Genomic DNA, 14398 nt, shown 5'->3' with positions numbered 1-14398 from the left:
TTTCCTCTAAAGTATATCTGTTGGTACAGGATCTCTCAGTGTCTACCTGTTTATCAGGATTTTTTCCCCAATGTATTTAAAAATATTCCTGATATGATACGATGCTTACTGAAGGTGGAAGGTTCCTTTCCTTCTTTATTGGGAGGATGCCTAAGGATGTGTTTGGGGAACCAGACTTTTTTCAATCCCAGATAAAGCTGTAATTGTTTGCCATCCTTTGATATTTTTGATATTTTACTAGTGTATAATACCTTTGTTTAAACCAGGGGTAGTCAAACTGCGGCCCTCCAGGTGTCCATGGACTACAATTCCCATGAGCCCCTGCCAGGGGCTCGCTGGCAGGGACTCCTGGGAATTGCAGTCCATGGATATCTGGAGGGCCGCAGTTTGACTACCCCTGGTTTAAACCATCGTTTTGGTTATATAATTTCTGTTGAGCTTATCCCATTCTGCCAGATATCTTTTGATTAATTATTTTAGATTATAAGAATTATTTTTCCTACACTATTTTAAAGTGGCTTGCAAAAGTATTCTCCCTCCGCAGTGTTTGTTCTATTTTGTCCCATTACAACATGGAACTAATTTGGGGTGTTTTTTGGGGGGGAATAGCACTATTTGATTCTCACAATGTGCCTATCACTTTGAAGGTGCAGCATACTTTTTATTGTGACAAGAAAATCAGAAATCATGACTTTGCGTAGGTATTTGTCCCCCAAAGTCAATACTTTGTAGAGCCACCTTTTGCTGCAATTACAACTGCAAGTCTCTTGGAGTACGCCTGTCAGTTGAGCACATCTAGCCATGGGGATTTTTGCCAGTGCCTCAAGGCAAAACTGCGCCAACTTCTTCAAGTTAGATGGGCAGTATAGGTGTACAGCAATCTTCAAATCATGCCACAGAATCTCAGTTGGATTGATGTCTGGGCTTTGACTATAGGCCATTTCAGGACATTAACATTCTTCCCTTTAAAACAATTTCAGTGTTGCTTTGGCTGTATTTCATTCATTCATTCATTCATTCATTCATTCATTCATTCATTCATTCATTCATTCATTCATTCATTCATTCATTCATTCATTCATTCATATTGTATTTATATACCGCCCTCCCCGAAGGCTCAGGGCGGTTTACATGAAACAACAAAATAGTACAGGTAACATCATTCAGGTAACAGTAAGTGGTAACAGCAACAATAACATTAACATAATAACAATAACAACAGTAACATTAAAGGAAGGTGAAACTGCAAGAGCCTTAGCTCAACTTGTACTGAGACCCAGGAGTTGGGTGGATTTGTTAACAGTCATGGTAGGAGGGGAGGACTTGGGGGCTAATTGGAAGCGATGGATAGGACGACGTCAACCAAATGCCTGGTGGAGGGAGCTCCCTTTTGCAGGCCCTGTGGAACTGCTGTAGTTCCGTATGTCATTGCTCTGTATGTCATTCCGTATGTCATTGCTCCGTATGTCATTGCTCTACTGGAATGTGAACCTTCATCCCTGTTTCAAACCTCTGGCAGACAGAATCAGTTTTCCTCAAGAACTGCCCTGTGTTTAGTACCATCCATCTTTCCTTTAATCCTGCTCAAGCCGATGAAAAACATCCCCACAGCATGATGCAGCGAAGCCACCACCATGCTTCACTGTGGGAATGGTGTTCTTGGGGTGATGGAGAATGTTGAGTTGGTACCGACACTTTCCCATGCTAGTCAAAGAGTTCAATTTTTGTCTCATCTGACCAGAGAATATTCCTTGTGTTTGGGGAGTTCACCACGTGTAGTTGGGCAAACTCCAAATGTGTCGTCTTCTTCTTTTCTTTAAGCAATGGCTTTTTTCTGACCACCCTCCCATAAAGCCCCAGCCTGTGGAGTATATGGCTTAAAGTGGTCCTATGGACCGATGCTCCCATCTCTGCTGCAGATCTTAGTGGCTTCTTTAGTGTTATCCTTGGTGTCTTTGGTGCATCTCTGATTAATATCCCTCCTTGCCTGGCCTGTGAGTTTCAGAGCGTGGCCGTCTCTTGGCAGGTTTGTAGTAGTGCCATATTCTTTCCATTTTGTTAGAATGGATTTATTGATGCTCCATGGGATATTCAAAAATTGGGATCTTCATTTATAACCCATCCCTGATCTATACTTCGCCACAACTTTGTCTCTGACCTGTTTGGAGTGCTCCTTAGTCTTCATGTAGCTTGCTTAGTGGCGCTGCAGAGTCATTGTCCTTTCACAACAGGTCTGTTTATACAATCTGTGGCAGATCGTGTGCCTCTTGGATTGCATTACTGATAGACTCTAATTAATTATGTGACTTTTCGAGCTAAGTGGTTGGCCCAGATCTTATTTAGGAGTATCATAGCAATGGGGATGAATACTTATACACAGTCATGATTTCTGGGGGTTTTGTTGGTCTTGAGTATTATTTGTGTCACAATAAAAAAATATTTTGAATGTTGCAAGAATTAAATGGTAGGCATGTTGTGAGAATTAAATGGTGCTACTTCCCCCTCCAAACTCAACTTAGTTCCATGTTGTAATGCAGTAAAACAGGACAAACAATGAGGAGGATGAATATCTTTGCAAACCACTGTAGCTGATAGATACATTTTCCTAGAATCATAGAATAATAGAGATGGAAGGGATCTCCTGGGTCATCTAGTCCCCCCCCCTGCACTGTGCAGGACACTCACAACCCTATCGCTCATCCACGGTAACCTGCCAACCCCTTGAACCTTCGCAGAATCAGCCCCGTCAGATGGCTATCCAGCCTCTGTTTGAAAATCTCCAAAGACAAAGAACCCACCACCTCCCGAGAAAGCCTGTTCCACTGAGAAACTGCTCTGTCAGGATCTATGTGTTTCCATGTAGTTGAAATCCCTATGTGTTTATAAAAATAACTTTTAATAGTCCCCAGTTTTTTATATTAAGGGGGCGGAGGAGCTTGAAATATCTACCACATATGATTTGTTCTCAGCACCATTTTAAGTTACCTGTATTCCTGGAGATTTTTCTCAATTGATAAAAAAAATTGAATTTAAATGTAAACTAAAGTAAATTGGATTTTATTTTTTGTTTACAGAGGGATGAATGGATGACCTTAAATTTCATGACTATGAAAACAGTGTCTTCAGCAAATCTGAAGGCTGAACAACAGAAAGAAAAAATATTGGAGCAACAGAAAGCCCAAGCAAATGAGCAGGTGGGTTGTTAATGCATTTGCCATTATAAGAACCAAATCATTGTGGGAGCTTACTCTACTTCTGACTTGCTTAACCTAAAGTCTAGGATTCTTTAACTAGAAGAAGAAGAGATGGTTCTTATATGCTGCTTTTCTCTAACCAAAGGAGTCTCAAAGCGGCTTACATTCACCATCCTTTTCCTCTCCCCACAGCAGTCACCCTGTGAGGTGGGTGAGGCTGAGAGAACCCTGATATCACTGCTTGGTCAGAACAGCTTTATCAGCGCCATGGCGAGCCCAAGGTCACCCAGCTGGCTGCATGTGGGGGAGTGCAGAATCGAAACCAGCTTGCCAGATTAGAAGTCCGCACTCATAACCACTGCACCAAACTGGCTGGATTTTGAAAACCATGACAAGCTGGATCTAGACTGGTTGGCACTACTTGCTCTTACCAGAACTGAGAGCGATGTTCGATACAGTTGATCACCATTGACCCTTCCCCCTAGCTGAGAAAGGAGTTTGAGACACAGCCTTGAAATAGCTGGAGTCCTTTCTCCAAAATCGGGGACAGAGGGTGACAGAATCGGAAAGCATATCTCAGCCCTAAACTGTTTTCGCTCCCTTGCCCAGCTGATCCTGAATTTTGGGCTGGGCTGTCATCAGTATGCGAATGGCACCCAGCTATTTCTGTTAATAAATGATGAACCATCAGTACACGCAGACAATCTGACCAAGTCCCTGGGGGCCATGGGGGATTGGCTGAAATTGAATCCAGGCAAGACGGAGGTCCTCTGGCTGGACTGGTACATAGAGGGACAGGCTATGCAGCTTCCAGCTCTTGAAAGGGTGCAATTAACATGAAAAAGGCCAGCCTGACATTTTCCCACCTGCGCCAACAAAGCTGCTTACGCCATACCTCTCAGAGTCATGCTTAGCCACAGTGTTCCATGGGACCATTGAATTGGATTTCTTCTGGAGGAAGGCTGTTGCAAGCAAAGGGATTCAGATATTCAAGCAGGAGAGGACTGTGTCCAATGCCACCAAGTCTACCCTCCAAAGCAGCCATTTTCTCCAGAGAACCTGATCTCTGTAGTCTCTGTAGATGAGCTGTAATTCCAGGGATCCCCTGGAGGCTGGCATCCCTAGCTGAGAGCTGCTACACCTGAATACAGTGCAAGGACTGTTTCCCCTTGCCCTGGCAACCATTTCCGACTTGGGAAAATATATTCCCTGTTCTTGCTAGTGTTGCCAATCTTCTGGTGGTGCCTGGAGATCTCCCAAATTTACAAGGAATGGGAAGGCGACTGTAAGCCGCTTTGAGTAGGGAAGCCGCTCCTTCGGGTAGGGAAAAGCGGCATATAAGAACCAACTCTTCTTCTTCTTCTCCTCCTCCTCCTCCTCCGTACACACACAAAACTGAAACTAACTTATTTACCAAGCATTTTTTAAATGAGTGATGGCATGCAAACTGTAAACATGTGATTTCCATGAGCGAGGCAGGAAAGCATGGCCAACTGGCTTCACTTCCTGGGTCACTAGAAGCTTGCAGAGTGTTTCAGGGGTTACTCCATGGTCCAAAGGTTGAAAAAGGCTGCTATTGAGAATGATTGAAGATGTAATATCTGAGTGGATTTGATAAGAGGTGAAGGGGTACTCAACAGATTTGTAGTAAACTTCTCCTTACTTTCAGTCTCTGCTTTCTGAAAGAGAGCTCAACCCTTACTGGAAGGATGGTGGAACAGGTTTACCATCACAAGAGGATAATTCAATAAAAGGTATTTTATTTATTCATATATAAAATTCATGTCCCATCTTTCTGTGGTTTCGTCCAGCGCGATGGCCAGCACAACATAAAACCAATTGAAGCCTGAACTGAAATACGTAGCATAAGAAACCAACTTGGGTGGGCAGCCGTGTTGGACTGAAGCAGCAGAACAAAGTCTGAGTCCAGTGGCACCTTTAAGGACAGCAAAGTTTGATTCAGGGTGTAAGCATTGATGTGCAGGCACCCCATCTTCGGACACAAATGGGGATTAGAATCACAGAATCATAGAATCATAGAGTTGGAAGGGGCCATACAGGCCATCTAGTCCACACATGCAGGCAGAGGGTGAGCAATAAATTAGTACACTGCATAATAAGGATGGTTAACAGGTTGAAGGACCAAACAGGAATGACCAGCTAAGTTTATAAGCAAGGCAAGTCGAAGGGGTCAAGGAGGGAAAGCTAGACAGAACAGAGAGATCTTCATGTATTAGTAGAAGCGAGTGATAGAAGGGGTGGGGGATCAACTAATACTCCTGGGGAGGAAGTTCCATCATTTTGGTGCCACAGCGAAGAGGGTAGCATCATCTTTTTGTCAAAGTTGTAGATTGACCATCTGTCTTCTGCATAAGCCTTCATTAATGCTAAATTAAGACTAAATTAATATTTGCATGCGGGTTCTGGTGCTGCCTCTAAACTAATATTTGCATGCAGGTTCTGGTGCTGTCTCTGGATTAAAGTCGCGGCACATAGCTTTGCAGAATATTTTTAACGTTCCTTTAAAAAAAAAAATCTTGAGTGGCTTGACCTTCAGTTTCACAATGGAGATTTCCGTTGTAGAACTAATTAAAAAAAGAACCTGATTGTAGCAGGACATGATAAATTGTTGTCATCTCATTTGGTCTCTTTCATTCCATTACACAAATTGCCGCTTTAAAATATTCAGCCAGTGAACTTTCTGAATCCCATTTTAGATGGAGCGCATTACGGATGCAAGTTTGTGAAGAATATTATTTGTGTAACCTTTTCCACGTCAGTTCTTCCCCCAGTGTTCTGCAGCAACTGCAGATTTTTAAAAAAATGATTCTTTATAGTGGATTGTATATTCATTTAGAATATAGTATTAAGACTGTTGTGCGAGGAATGGTCGAGATTATATTAACTCCAGGAAGGACAAGCTCTAGTCAGTCTATCCATCTCTCCATAGTCTGAAGTTTCATAAGGCAGGGGTAGTCAGACTACGGCCCTCCAGGTGCCCATGGGCTATAATTCCCATGAGCCCCTGCCAGCCCCTGCTACCATGGACATCTGGAGGGCTGCAGTTTGACTACCCCTGTCGTAAGGCTTCAGTTCTGTGCATCTCAGCTCTTTGCTATGATAAACAGTACAATGCAGGTTTTGAAAGCCTTTCATAGCAGAAGATGTTATGCTTCAGCACGGGTCTGCTATTTGCTGAATGTGCTGGAGGAATGATGTGCATAAAAATGGAGAGTCTATTAATTCTGCCCTTCATTTCAGACATTGCAGTATAGGACTAGGATTTTATTTCCAAATTGAAGGTGAGCTGTATTTCTAAATAAGCTTAAGAATATGTGCGCCAACCGGAGAACTTCACCAAGTATATTCCGTCTGTGCTAACATACGTACGTGATGGTGCACGATATGCGGTTAGTAATGGGGCTACGATACGGATTTGTACAATGCAAATATCACTTTTTAAATTGCTTTTGTTTTGTAGCGGCAGTGGTGGAAGATGGCGGGTTAAGCTGGCTGAAGAAGTCATACCAAAGAATGAAGGAGCAGTCTGAGCGACAGAACAGGGATTTAGAAGAAATCATAGCTGAAAGATACGGGGTAAGAAGAATATCTTCTGGTATAAAAAGATCTGTTGAAAGAGGGAAACATGATGCTCCAAAGTAAAAGGGCCAACAAGTAAAAATGGCTGATGGGATCCTAAGGAGGTGGTGAGCTCCCCCTCACTGGCAGTCTTCAAACAAAGTTGGATACACACTTTTCTTGGATGCTTTAGGATGCTTTGGGCTGATCCTGCGTTGAGCAGGGGGTTGGACTAGATGGCCTGTATGGCCCCTTCCAACTCTATGATTCTATGATTCAGTCTTAGAACAAAGTTTGAGTCCAGTGGCACCTTTTAAGACCAGTGAAGTTTAATTCTGGGTATAAGCTTTCATGTGCAGGCACACGTATCTACATGGATTTGCATAGTGCTTTTAAGTATATATATGTGAAATAGCCGCAGCCTCACTGCATAGAGAACTGGCATTTTCACTCATTGGTGCTTTGGCAGGAATACGGTGCAGGGGAACGAAATCCAGCTTCCCTTAGCTCTTCTTGAGCAACTGATTGGTGCAGCTGCCAACTTTTCAACTCAAGGATCTACATTTGGACCCCGGCAGCTGGACCGGGGGAACTCTAATGGAGCATATAAGCAGGGGTAGTCAAACTGTGGCCCTCCAGACGTCCATGGACTACTATTTGGAACTATTCTTTATAGAAGCTCAATGTAATGAATGAACGTGTGGATATTTTGTGTGAGTTTCTAGGTACTGCAGCATACAGAGGAGATAACATAATTCAACTGCACACATTCTTTTACTAAGCAACAAAATTTTGTCAGTAATAAGCTCTTCAAAAGTATTATACAAAATTCAGTACTTCCTTTAGTGTAGGGCAGTGGTTCTCAACCTGGGGATCTATACCCCTTTGGGGGTCGAACGACCCTTTCACAGGGGTCGTGGCAGGGCAAGCAGCTTGGCGGGGGGGGCACCATCCACACAACAGTCTTGCGTGGTAGATCAAGATAGAGCATTTGGAGCAGCGGAAAAGAGCAAGATCGGCATGGTGGGACAAGAGGCAGAACTGAACTGAGAAACCCCGGAAAAAACCCCAATTTATATACAATTATGAACAATGGATCTCCACGCCATTGGTAAGTTTTGGTGTAATTTCTGTGAAAGAACCCTTGCATAATTTTATGGTTGGGGGTCACCCCAACATGAGGAACTGTATTAAAGGGTTGCAGCATTAGGAAGGTTGAGAATGACTGGTGTAGAGTAAAGTGCCACCAACTCTTGGACTCATAGTAACAGCTCTACCTGAGAAACTGGCTTGTGAATTATATGTCTCCTCCTTTTTGTTGAATGTTCCTGGAGGATTGGCAAGATAAAAATGTAATTAATAGTGTATAGTCTCAACTGCTTGAGATAAAATTAGAATGTTGATACTTATAGCTGGAATGTTTTCAAAGTTTATACTATTTTAGTTATCAATGATTCTTTTATGTATTTTGTAAATGCCAGATGTTTTTATGTACTTTTGCAATTTGACTACTGGTCTAGTACCGTAATAATAAAGACAGAAGACAGAATTAATAGTGGCTTTTCCATGAAGCATTGCCAGACATCTAACTCAGGCTGCAGTTTCAATGTCATTCTTTTAAAATCTAACATAGCATATTTCCTCCCTTTTTGGCTGTGTTCTCAGTGTCTGCTTAATAAGAAAAATGCTGTGTGTTTCCTCCTTCTTTGTTGTAGTCAGTGGAGCTGTTTGAGTCAAGACTAAAGGAAGCTGAGAGGGCTGCAGTCCAAAAAGAAAATGAGCATCGGAGATGGCAAAAATGTGAATATTCAGAGGAAAATCGTGCAAGACAGAGGAAAGACAAAGAGAGGCAACAGGAGAGGGATGGATATAAAGGAGAACCTAAGGACAGGGATAGCAGAGTCTCTTTTCAAGAGATGAGAAATGATATGAGAGAGAGACAAACAGAAGATAAAGATCCAAGGCGTAGTGGTGAAGGATCTGCAGTGAAAGATTTCTCTTCTAGCACGTCGCAGTATTCCCATCAGAGAAGCTGTGAGAAATTATTACCACGCCCTCTGAAACCTGCATTCTGGAAGCCTCATGAAGATGGAGGGCAAGAAGTGCAGAGCTTTTCATCATCCAAATTACGTCCTCAGGGTTCTGCAACTTGTGGCTTCAGAAAGCCCAATTATGATACGGAGGACACTCCAGTGAGTCATGGCTTTAGGAAGCCTGATTACAGTACTGAGGATATTCCAAGATGGCGCCGGACACAACTAAAGGAGGGGGATGGAAAAGCTGCTCTTGATGAAAAACCGTCCACAACTGAGGTGGCAACCCTTGATGAAAAGCCACCCAAAACTGAAATGGCTGTTGCTAGCAGGGAGAATGATCCGAGAGAGAAGAAAGAAGAGATTGCAGAACCCGCCTTCGAAAACAAGGAGCCATCCCACAATAAACCATCATATTTAGGGTATTTAAGAATTTATGTTGGGGGAAGATCTTGAGTAGTTGCAGGAGTTGCATGAAACTTAAAAAAAAGTTTTAGGGTTGTGATCTTAAATGTATTTTTACTTTATTTATAATTGCCTTTCTGTCTGAAAGGCACCCAAGATGTTGGATACATTCCAGAACTTGTATAACATATGAGGAAAGTAAACAATACAAATTCTAGGGAGAAAAATAGGTTCTGGGAGTTCCAGCCAGCCTGGAAATAGTACTTCCTAATCTTGCCCTCTAGGACCTTAAATACTGGTTGCCCTCTAACCCCCAAATGCTATATTTAATTAGCGGGAAAAGGAATATATTTTGCACTTGTTCAGGGACATTTTCATTTGTCCTTACGCCATATGTCAGAGCATTGAGAGTTGCATTCAAAACAGTTGCCAGGGCCAAGTATTGGCAAATCTTAAAACACAAATAAAGACTTGGAGCTAAATATAGAGACCCTTCAAATTTTGGTTAATGAAGCTATGCAGTTGAACTTGTCTGCCTTGCCTTCTAGCCTATCTGATGCTGATGTCTAGGACTTAACATTTGCACCAGTGTCTACAGATAATAAAATGCAAAGCATTCAAAATGGAGCCAGCTTGGTGTAGTGGTTAGGAGTGCGGACTTCTAATCTGGTGAACCAGGTTTGATTCCGCGCTCCCCCACATGCAGCCAGCTGGGTGACCTTGGGCTCGCCACGGCATTGATAAAGCTGTTCTGACCGAGCAGTAATATCAGGGCTCTCTCAGCCTCAGCTCCCTCACAGGGCGTCTGTTGTGGGGAGAGGAAAAGGAAGGCAAGGCAATTGTAAGCCACTTTGAAACTCCTTCAGGTAGACAAAAGTGGCATATAAGAACCACCTCTTCTTCTTCAGTTATATCTTGGCTTTCTCAGCCTCCCCTACCTCTCAGGGTGTCTGTTGTGGGGAGAGGAAGGAAAGGCGAATGTAAGCCATTTTGAGCCTCCTTCGGGTAGAGAAAAGCGGCATACAAGAACCAACTCTTCTTCATTGATTGTATTTCTATACTGCGCCCCCCCCCATAAGGCTCAGGAGAATATAGATCGTAATCATAATAACAACAATCATAACAGTGGGTTTCAGAATTGAACAATATAAATTGAACAGTTCACATTATAACAATAAGTTCTAACACAAACTTGTAGGGAGGACAGTCTGAGTTCAAGTCTTGAAGGGGGCATCTGGGCGATTTGTACAATATAATGTCAATGGATCGTCTAGTTTCCTTTTTTATCTTACTTGAAAAAGGTATAAAACTTGAGTTGTAGATCTGAAAAGTTGTTCACTAGCATGCAGATTTTGCAGCAGAGTTACTTATACGCTGGTTCCATATTGGCTTAATTTGGATGCGGACAATGTGCTGCAGTTTTCAAGCTGCCTGACAACAGAGTATTGCTGCCTGCTGCTTCAGACATTTTTGTCGCCCTCTCTTCGTTCTGCCTATGAAAGGCCTGCACTTTTATTATGGAAGTAAAGTGTTTCTGATTCTTCCGGGTGAATGGTATTGTGTACCTGTAGAGTTGATAGCACTTACCTGAAATACTTGGAAGGCTGGAAACATTTCAGTACTGCATTTATGATGCACATTTGGACAAAGTGGGATTGAACGATGGTTTCACGCCACCGCTTCTTACCCACCACAAAGCAACATTTGCAATCTCCTTGGAGTGCTTGTAGATCAGAAAGTCTTGAGAATAAGACTAATGTTCACTGGTTATCCCCATTATTGCATGCTTGAGAAGCTTAGATTTATCTTTGGAGCGACTGTAAAGTACTGACCTTGAATGCCATTTTTAGTCTACCAACTTTATTTCGAATGACTGTTCTGCGGGATTCTTGATTTACAGAGATGCCATTTTGAAGCTTCAGAGGGTTGTCCAGTGGTATTCGCTAGGTTCAGTGTTGGCAGATTTCTGGTCTGAATTATGGTTGTTATTGTGACCTGGATATTTTTTTAGCAGATAAAAGATGGTTTAATTGATTACTTTCTTTGATTTTCTTTTTGGTTCTTTCCCCCCTCGAGCATGTATTTTGCAATATGTGGGGCCGTGGAGTGAATTTGCTTGCACATCAATCAGTCCTTGAAGATGATAGCTCTGTTTGTGCTCGACTGAGTGGAAGAACTAGCCTAGCAATAGAAAGTCTGGCTGCTATGATACAATGAGATTCTTAAGTGTGGGTTCTGCTGGTGCTTCAAGCTTCGGGTCCTGCGGGATTTGTCAGCTTTCCGCAGGGCCTGTAAAACGGAGCTCTTCCACCAGGTCTATGGTTGAGGCTGGGGTCAGCGAATCAGGGACATCGCTCCCCCCCCCAGGAGTCAGAGTGTACGCTACTCCCCTCCATCCTCTCCTCACCTTTTTTTGATAGTGAGGGAGGGACGGGATTTTTTAGCCGTCATGTTGGTAGTTTGAGGTTTTAATGGGAATTTTAATGGGGTTAGTTGCTGTGACCCACCTCGAGCCTGTCGGGAGAGGCGGGAAATAAATCTAATAATAATAAAAATGATTATTATAATAATAAAATGAGGTACAGGGAAGTACAGAGTTCTTAGTACTTGTTGCATGGATTCTTATAAAGACCTGAGCAGCTCAGTTCAGGATCTGCCTTGGATAATGGATTGCCTTTCACCTGGGAGTTCATAACCTGTTGTCTACAATTAGAGTTGTTCTGTCTTTGACAATGTGTATGATTCATGATGCTGTTTCCCTGGAGTGTGACTTGCTTTCCCCCAGGACAAAAACTGAGCATTTATAATGAGTAGAGGCAAGCAGTTAGTCCCTCCTGAGCCGAATCCACAACCTGAGAATCTGGACCTCATGTCTTTCCCAGGTTGTTAAACCAAGGGATTATGGAGAGGTGTAGTGAAAGCTACAACAGTGAAAACTGGATTGACTGTGCATGTAGAGAGGTTGGCGTAAGGATACTGCTGGCAAAAATGGACACTAACTAGGAGCATCCCGCAAGGTTATTCTGTGTTCTTAGAAGAAGGAACCTTGCTTAAAATTAGGTTCAAGGCTGGATCTCACATGCCTGTGTGCATCCCTAAGCCAGAGTTCATTTGAAGACCATATTTATAATATTATATAGGTTATTTAACAAAGTTTGAGTCCAGTGGGACCTTTAAGACTAACCAAGTTTAATTTGCAAGAGCCTCTTGTGGTGCAGGGTGGTAAAGCAGCCGACATGCTGTCTGAAGCTCTGCCCACGAGGCTGGGAGTTCGATCCCAGCAGCCGGCTCAGGGTTGACTCAGCCTTCCATCCTTCCGAGGTCGGTAAAATGAGTACCCAGCTTGCTGGGGGGGGGTAAACTAATGACTGCGGAAGGGAATGGCAAACCACCCTGTACTGAGTCTGCCAAGAAAATGCTAGAGGGCGTCACCCCCAAGGGTCAGACATGACTCTGTGCTTGCACAGGGGATACCTTTACCTTTTCCTTTAAGTTTAATTTTGGGCATAAGCTTTCATGCTCACGCACATTTCATAGAATCATAGAATCATAGAATCATAGAATCATAGAATCATAGAATCATAGAATCATAGAAGAGTTGGAAGGGGCCATACAGGCCATCTATTCCAACCCCCTCCTCAACGCAGGATCAGGCCAAAGCCAGATGAAGTATGCATGCACACAAAAGCTTATACCCAGAATTAATTGTTGTTGGTCTTAAAGGCGTCACTGAATTCTTTCTTTAGTCTGTTGCTTCCGATTAACCTGGCTACCCACCCGAATCTTAGATTAATTTAGTTTGTTTAGATTATTTCAGCAGACAACATGATGTATGTGGGTATGACACAGGACTTGGTTTCCCCCCCCCCCAAATAAAGCAGCAGCAGCAGCAAAGCTGCCAAGCCAGATTCATTGTACCTGTTAAATATGGAGTGTGAAGTTATTGACATATTCAGGAAGACGGTTTCCTGTCGCACTCTTGAACTCCTATTGTGCATGTTTGTGCCATGAGTGCGGTGCTCAGTATTAGTAAAAGAGTCATCCAACTGGGACTTGAGAGAAGAACCAGATTGTTTACAATGCCTTAAGATGTCTGATTAAAACGGCAGGGCACTGAGGTGAGCTCTAATTTGTTTTGTGCTCTTGGTATATTCTGTTGTTTTCACTTCATCCTGTGCTCTAATAGCTATTGAATGGAAACGGAAGGGGGTGGAATTTAGAAGAAAGCCCCTAAACAAATTGCCATGATATCTTGAGCTTGCTAAAACTCTTTGTTTTGCAAATTCAGCCCTCTTGAATCTGGTATTGAAATACCAGAATGTATTTCTATTCCTAAATGCATAACTGCTGTGGAGCTATCCAAGGTCTTTTGGGCAGGCCATTTCTCTTTTTGACACACTGTTTTATTTACTGGTATCTCTGCCTTTCTGAATGTAAGGAAAGCCCTGCTGGATCAGAACAACATCCTGCTTCTCTCACAAAAACTAGCAAGAGGCCCCTGTGAAGTCTACAAGCAGGACTTGAATTACCTCCTGCTGTTTCCCACAAGGAACTGATTTTCATTGGCATGCTGCCTGTGAACTTGGAGGATCTTCCTAGCTATTGTAGCTAGTAGCCATTGATGGGCCTTTCCTACACTGATCTGTCTAAATATCTTTTAGAGCTTTCAGAGCTAGAGTCCATCACTGCATCTTGAGAAAGTGAATTCTGTAAGTAAGTAAATAAGTACTTATTTACACAATGTAAATTTGCATAGTGTGAAGAAGTGCTTCTTTCACTCCGTTCTGCTAGTCAGCTGAATTTGTGGAATCCAAGTTTTAGTAGTATTTGAGGAGAGGGGAAATAGTTCTTGTTACCCGCTTTTTCTGCACTCTGCTTAGTCTCATAAGGTAAAGGTAAAGGTATCCCCTGTGCAAGCACCGAGTCATGTCTGACCCTTGGGGTGACGCCCTCCAGCGTTTTCTTGGCAGACTCAATACAGGGTGGTTTGCCAGTGCCTTCCCCAGTCATTACCGTTTACCCCCCAGCAAGCTGGGTACTCATTTTACCGACCTCGGAAGGATGGAAGGCTGAGTCAACCTTGAGCCGGCTGCTGGGATTGAACTCCCAGCCTCATGGGCAAAGCTGTCAGACGGCTGCCTTACCACTCTGCGCCACAAGAGGCTCTTTGCGCTTAGTCTCATAAAC

At 43.0% G+C, this 14398-nt stretch overlaps 1 protein-coding gene across 3 annotated transcripts in view; it reads left to right on the top strand.

Annotated features, from left to right (window-relative positions):
- The window catches only part of CWF19L2 (CWF19 like cell cycle control factor 2), a 101343-nt gene that overhangs the window by 27880 nt on the left and 59065 nt on the right, over positions 1-14398 (top strand). For all 3 annotated transcript variants that reach the window (XM_077341571.1, XM_077341573.1, XM_077341572.1), the window contains 4 exons: positions 3075-3194; positions 4864-4948; positions 6676-6791; positions 8489-9228. In XM_077341571.1, coding sequence (XP_077197686.1) covers positions 3075-3194; positions 4864-4948; positions 6676-6791; positions 8489-9228 — 1061 coding nt within the window. The remainder of the gene's footprint in view (positions 1-3074; positions 3195-4863; positions 4949-6675; positions 6792-8488; positions 9229-14398) is intronic.

The sequence above is a fragment of the Paroedura picta genome, chromosome 6, assembly GCF_049243985.1.
Source record: "Paroedura picta isolate Pp20150507F chromosome 6, Ppicta_v3.0, whole genome shotgun sequence".
NCBI lineage: Eukaryota > Metazoa > Chordata > Lepidosauria > Squamata > Gekkonidae > Paroedura > Paroedura picta.
The sequence above is the reverse complement of the archived record's forward strand: the minus strand, read 5'-3'. Positions and strand labels throughout refer to the sequence as shown.